Consider the following 7,021-nt stretch of genomic DNA (forward strand, 5'->3'; position numbering starts at 1 on the left):
TCAGAAATCGATCCTGGCTAGGGATCAAACCCAGGTCTGTCCTGGGTCAGCTGTGTGCAAGGCAAACACCTTGCCTCTGTGCTATCTCTCCTGCCACACCACAAACAAATTTGAAAAGAGGATGAGAACAACTTTAATAAATTTCTGTTTCATGAAGTATATAGCATGGTCCAACATAACGGTTACATAGAGACAAACTCCATAAGTTCATTATCTACAAACCGCAAACTGCTGAAGCTCAATGTTACTAAAAAAAAAAAACAAAACACTAATAGAAAATTGAGAAGTCAGAGACATGGTATAGTAGGTAAAGTGCTTGCATGACCTTGATTCTATCTCTGGCATTTAATTGGTCCCTAAACGCCATCTGGATGACTCGTGAGTGCAGAGACAGAAATAAAACCTAAGCATCACTGCATGTGGACCAATAACCAAAACAAAAAAATAATAATGACCAAAGAATATATGCAGTCAGTTTATAGAAAGCCTAACAGTCTAACAGTTTATATAATGATGTACCAACATTTTAATAAATAGGAAATTATGCAATCACAAATAAGATATACCATAATTTCTATTAGTTAGGCATAAGTTTGAAGCTATATAATGCCTATTTTTACAAAAACATTTAGTTCCTAGGATGTCAAAGTACTGTAGATAGAAGTACATATTGATTCATACATACTGAATGATCCAAATCAAATTAATCAATTTAAGGGTATGATAATTCAGTGATTAGTAAGGCTGCTTCTCTAAGAGACTTCATGGATCTAGAAGGGAATACTAAAAGGATTAAGTCTAAAATTTCTTAAAATGACAGATAAGGTAAAGTGTGGTTGATATGCATTATGAGTAATTATATAGCACTCAATGCTAATAAATTAGATACACAGTCACATAAATGCATATTTAAAAATAGACTTGAGTTTTGAAAAAGTATAAAACTTAAAACTGAGAGATAAGGGCCGGAGAGTTAGCATGGAGATAGGGTATTTGCCTTGCATGCAGAAGACAGTGGTTCAAATTCCGGCATCCCATATGGTCGCCTGATCCTGCCAGGAGCGATTTCTGAGATTAGAGCCAGAAGTAACCCCTGTGCGCTGCTGGATGTGACCCAAAAACCAAACAAAAAGTTACTGTATCTTTTAAACTTATATTAAGTTTTTTTACTTTGAATATATTATGTGGAGTTACACAGAGCTAGAGAAATAAATTATTGATGTGTGAGTCCAGGTTGATTTTTTAATCTCAAAATAATAGCAATCTCTATTTTATTAGGTATTATGATTATAAAAGAATGAACGGATATACATTAAACTCCAAGTGTTAATTAATATGGATTTTGGTAGTCTGAGACTTTAATATAATAAGAAATATAGACGCCTGGCCGGCGAGGTAGCACTAGAGGTAAGGTGTCTGCCTTGCGAGCGCTAGCCAAGGAAGGACTGCGGTCCGATCCCCCAGAGTCCCATATGGTCCCCCCAAGCCAGGGGCAATTTCTGAGCGCTTAGCCAGGAGTAACCCCTGAGCATCAAACGGGTGTGGCCCAGAAAACCAAAAAAAAAAAAAAAAAAAAGAAAAAAGAAATATAGACGCGTTAGTGAAATAAAAAACGTACAGTATTTAAACCGTATATTCACATTCGTTATTATGTTTCAGTTGAGTATACACATATCAAATATAAGATGGTAATAAAGGCTAACAAAAATTATTTAAAGCAAAGATAAACTGTTTTGGGTAAAAGTATATTTTGACTAAAACAAACTACTGCACCTGCCATTTCTCCCTTAAAATTAACTCTGTCTATGTTAGTACATAGATAAGAAAACTTGAAGTTAGTTTATAGTGAACATTTTCAGACATCCTGAGCAAACTATTATATGACTGAATTTACTTTTACCTTTTCTGGGGAGTCCTGATTAGTCTTAATGAAACTGTAGTGTTGTTGTTGTTTTTTTTTTTCCAAAATAAGGACCTTCTAAACGCAATTACAATTTTTTACACTCTTTAACTATATATCACTAATTTAACATACCCTACGAGAATTATAGAAGATATAAGTAGAAGTAATCTGCTCCCTTATACATTAATTTTACTTAAATATTATAACTCATATATTTTATATTTAATATATATTCATGAAATAAAATTAGCATTATAGTCAGCTCTTTTATCCACAGAATTAAACATTTTAAATATTAATACATATTTATAAAAATATGTGTGATATGACAAATACCCACTCTTAATATTGTTTGCAATTTTTATTTGGTAAATGTTAGGTGGACAAAGTGCTAGTATCTGGCTCTTAGGTTTATATTATTTGTCAAACTTGCTGACACCATTTCTCCTCTTTCTTCACTTACCCTTACCATTAGACAATGTTTTAGCAGCTTTGAAGTGGGACCTACATAACTATATAACTATATGGTTATATATAACTATATAAGTGGGACCTTCATAACCTATATAAGATTATTCAGATGTAGGTATTTTGAAAAGGAACGTTTTAGAAATATTGAGAAAAATGATAAAATTTCTTCTGAGTACATTATTCTACCATAGAAAAATATCTAACTTACCAAGTTTTCACTTATCTCCCGTAAGTCCTTAAGTTGGTATGTGTTATTTTGTCTAGAATGACTATTAATTTGAAGATGTGAAATTTTAAAGCTTCCATGATAATATTCTGTTTTTTCACCTGTGGTGAGATAAAAAGGAAACTAAGTCTTTTAGAAGTATCAAAGACCTATCTATAGTGCAGCTATTATGCAGTCATAGTCTTGAATATATCTGAGTCTAATTTAGTTTCACAATACAATAAAATAGTCATTAAAATTGCATGCTAGTAATAGTATCTGTGTTTATCGAATACCTACCATATATCAAATATTATTCTGAACATTTTCGATGTACCAATTTATCTGAGCTCCATGTCAGCTCTCCAAGATAGACACAATGCCCATTTATTCAATGAGAAAACTGAGGTAGAGAGGCATTTATGCTTCACCCTAATAAGAAACTTATCCAAATATTAACTTGGCAATATGACTCTAAAGCAGCAACATCTAAAGATTCTAATATGATAAAAATTATTTTTATTTTTAAAGCAATATGTTCATAGCCTAGAAAAATTATTGTATGTAATAAACATTTAGAAATAATTTAGTCATAAAATAAGTACACAAGTTTAAAATATTCTGAATGTGTATATTGACAGATAAGAGTAATATTTAAAATCAAATTACATTTGCATATATACAACTGAACTTTATTTAAATATGAAATAAAACTGATTTTCGTAACTTTACCTACCTGAATCTAAGAAATGAACCAGAAGACCAATAGTCACAGCCATCACTGTCAGTATAAACAAAATGAGAAGAGCAAGCATCCATGGTTTCAAGTCTCTACTTCGGGTACCAAATCTTCTTCCTCTGAAAACAGAAAAATTAACCATTGATACTCATGTGTAATCATCATGATTTTGCTGGTTCTACATGAATAGAAACAAGTTACTTCTTGTACAGCAAGAAGACATTTGTTTTCACTTTGGGCAGTGTCGTCTTGACATGAGAGATACTATAAAGATTAGCAACTTGTAATCTGTAAATCAGGAGAAATCTGCTCCTGATTTCCATCTCTAGAAGTACTTGAGTCTCTCTGTGATGTTCTGGCCATATCTCAGCAATATGGTTGAAAAATCACATATGATAAGATGCCTTCCGAAGAACTAATAAAATGAGTGTTTAGCCTTTAAAGTTTACATAGTAGTTTAAAGTTTGTTATATTATTTACCTTTTCTTGAGCTATACCTGGCTCTGCTCTATCCTTTTAGAATTCACATAGTGGTTTAAATTTTGTTATATGAGTTACATTTTCTTGGGCTATACTTGGTTCTGTATTGAGCAGTGCCTCCTGGCTGGAATGTACAGGAGACCATATGAGGTGCTAAAGATCAAAAGCAGGCCAGTCCTGCACAACTAGCACCCAACCCACTGTATTATCACCCCAGCATCATAATCTACTATTTTAATTCTTAATTTAAAAAAATTAAGAACAAAATTCAGAAACAATAATATAAAATGCCCTAACATCATGCCATATTATCAATTGTTAGCACTTTCACTCTATTTGCTTGTCAGCTTTTACTACAATATTTTATCATATTATTACTTTTTTGGTAGAGGTCACAGTCAGTAGTTCTGGTAGAGCATGGGTGCAGAATAATGAGGAATACTTCTGGAAATACTTGACTGGATGATATTAAACTGGTGGGTTGATGGTTGAATCTGGTGTCACAATTAAGTCTTTATCCGACAGTTTAGTAAGCTCTACTGCTACTTGATTATTCTGTTACTTCATTTGTTTCTGAACATTAGGTGGAAATATATATGTATATATAAAAAATACTTATATATGCACATCCAAAGTTGTGTGCTCCAACAAGGATGACAGTATTAAATAAAAATGGAGTGGACCAGGAATTCCAAGAAGTATCGCTGATACTGCAGCTTTTGTGGGGCATGGTTTCAGCTGTCAAGGCTTCCAATGTATGAAAAGATGGGAGTGTGCTCACTCTCACTTCAAAAAGTCCTGTTGATATCTGCCAAATACAGGCATATCGTGAATAGTGCTGCAATAAATATAGGTGTGAGGAAGGGGTTTTAGTATTGTATTCTTGTGTTCCTAGGGTATATCCCTAGGAGTGGAATAACTGGGACAAATGGGAGCTAAATTTCCAGTTTTTGGAGGAATCTCCATATCACTTTTCATAGAGGTTGGACTAGACGCCACTCCCACCAGCAGTGAATAAGAGTTCCTTTCTCTCCACATCCCCGCCAGCACTGATTGTTCTCATTCTTTGTGATGTGTGCCAATCTCTGTAATGTGAGATGGTATCTCATCATTGTTTTGATTTGCATCTCCCTGATGATCAGTGATGAGGAGCATTTTTTCATGTACAACCAAGGTGCCCTTCAACAGACGAATGGCTAAAGAAACTGTGGTACATATACACAATGGAATATTATGCAGCCGTCAGGAGAGATGAAGTCATGAAATTTTCCTATACATGGATGTACATGGAGTCTATTATGCTGAGTGAAATAAGTCAGAGGGAGAGAGAGAGAGATGCAGAATAGTCTCACGCATCTATCAGTTTTAAGAAAAATAAAAGTCATTTTTGCAACAATCCTCAGAGACAATGAGAGGAGGACTGGAACTTCAAGCTCATTTCATGAAGCTCACCACAAAGAATGGTGAGTGCAGTTATAGAAATAACTACATTGAGAACTACCATAATCATGTATGATCATAATGAATGAATGAGGGAACTGGAAAACCTGTCTAGAGTACAGGTGGGGGAGGGATGGGTTGGAGAGAGATTTGGGACACTGGTGGTGGGGATGCTGCACTGGTGAAGGGGGGTGTTCTTTACATGACTGAAACCTAATCACAATCATATTTGTAATCAAGATATTTAAATAAAGAAAAAAAGCAAATACAGGCACATCAGAAATTTTTGTCAGATTGGTATCTCTGCAGAGAGCCATAGAGGAAAGGTGAAGAAGGGCCATTGACAAAGTGGAAATTGTGGATGTATCAGGTGTAGTTTCAGCAGAGTGGTGACTTGGCTCAGTTTCTCCTCCCGAGATTGCCAGTTTTCAGCTGTGTGTCCAGTGTATCATAAATTTTAAAGGTTTGGTTTACATCTCTTTCAAGAAATAGTGAATGTATGGAACTGGCCAGGAACATCCATGCATTCCCTTTTTTATTTCTTGTATTTCTTTATTTTGTAATTATCTTTGTATAGGTATTACACCTCTTTAGTTAAGTTAATTCTGGGGTACTTGATTTTTCTGTGGCACAATTGTGAGTGGGGTTGTTTCCTTAATAAACTTTTTCTTTCATTATTTTTGTATATAAGAAAGCCATGGGATTTGCTATTGATTTTGTAGCCAGTCACATTACTATACAAATTTATTGTTTCTAGAAGTTTTTGTATAAACTTTAGAATTTTCTAAGTATAGTATCATATCATCTGCAAATAATGTGAGCTTGAGTTCTTCCTTCTTTGGGGGGGGGGTTGGGTCACACCAGGCAGCACTCAGAGGTTACTTTTGTCTCTGCACTCAGAAATCGCTTCTGGCAGGCACAGGGAACCATATGGGATGCTGGAATTTGAACCACTGTCTTCCCTGAATTGGCTGTATACAAGGCAAACACCCTACTGTTGTACTATCTCTCTGGCCCAGAGATCTTTTTGTCTTATGTCAGTAACAGAATATTTCTACTTATATTTTGAGATATTGTATGAAATAGTAAACTCATCTTCATATCTCTTTCTGCCTAATTTCTAATGCAAGTTATCTAATAGTATATTGAATAGAAGTGTTGTAAGAGTAAGCAGCCTTATCTTGTGTCAGGTCTTAAAAGAAAGGCTTTTACATTTTTTTTCCCATTGAGTATTATGCTTGCTATCAACCTGTAGTAAATGGCTTTGACTTAATTGAGAAGAGTTTCTTAACTTCCCAGTTTCTGGATGTGTTTATCATGACTAGGTCATGGATCTTATTCATTGTTTCTCTGCATTACTGATAAGATCATATAATAATATTTAGTTGATTGACTTTCATATGTTAACCCACCATGATGCTTGGATAAATCCTACTTAGTCATGAGGTATGATCCTTTGGATGAATTGTTTGATTCTATTTGCTAGTATTTTGTTGAGAAACATTGCATTAGGGCTCATCAAGAATATTGGCCAATAATTCTCTCTCTATTTTGTGGTGTCTTTGTCTGGTTTTGGTATCAGTGTGATCTTAGTTTCATGGAAACTGGGAATACTTCATTTTCCTGGAAGAGTTTGTAAAAGATTGGCAGATGTCCTCTTTAAAGGGTTGACATAATTCTTTTTTTTTTTTGTTTTTTTTGTTTTTTTTTTCAGGTCATACCCGTTTGATACTCAGGGTTTACTCCTGGCTAAGCACTCAGAAATTGCCCCTGGCTTGGGAGA

The 7,021-nt window shown here is 34.4% G+C and overlaps 1 protein-coding gene across 1 annotated transcript in view; it reads right to left on the reverse strand.

Annotated features, from left to right (window-relative positions):
* TMPRSS11A (transmembrane serine protease 11A) overlaps positions 1–4,623 on the reverse strand; it is a 54,345-nt gene extending 49,722 nt beyond the window's left edge. Inside the window, exons 1-3 of the mRNA XM_049789850.1 lie at positions 4,586–4,623; positions 3,316–3,437; positions 2,583–2,701 (exon numbers count right to left, since the gene is read on the reverse strand). Coding sequence (XP_049645807.1) covers positions 2,583–2,701; positions 3,316–3,437; positions 4,586–4,623 — 279 coding nt within the window. The remainder of the gene's footprint in view (positions 1–2,582; positions 2,702–3,315; positions 3,438–4,585) is intronic.
* Positions 4,624–7,021: the final 2,398 nt, after the last annotated feature.

Source organism: Suncus etruscus, chromosome 16 (genome assembly GCF_024139225.1).
Source record: "Suncus etruscus isolate mSunEtr1 chromosome 16, mSunEtr1.pri.cur, whole genome shotgun sequence".
Taxonomy (NCBI): domain Eukaryota; kingdom Metazoa; phylum Chordata; class Mammalia; order Eulipotyphla; family Soricidae; genus Suncus; species Suncus etruscus.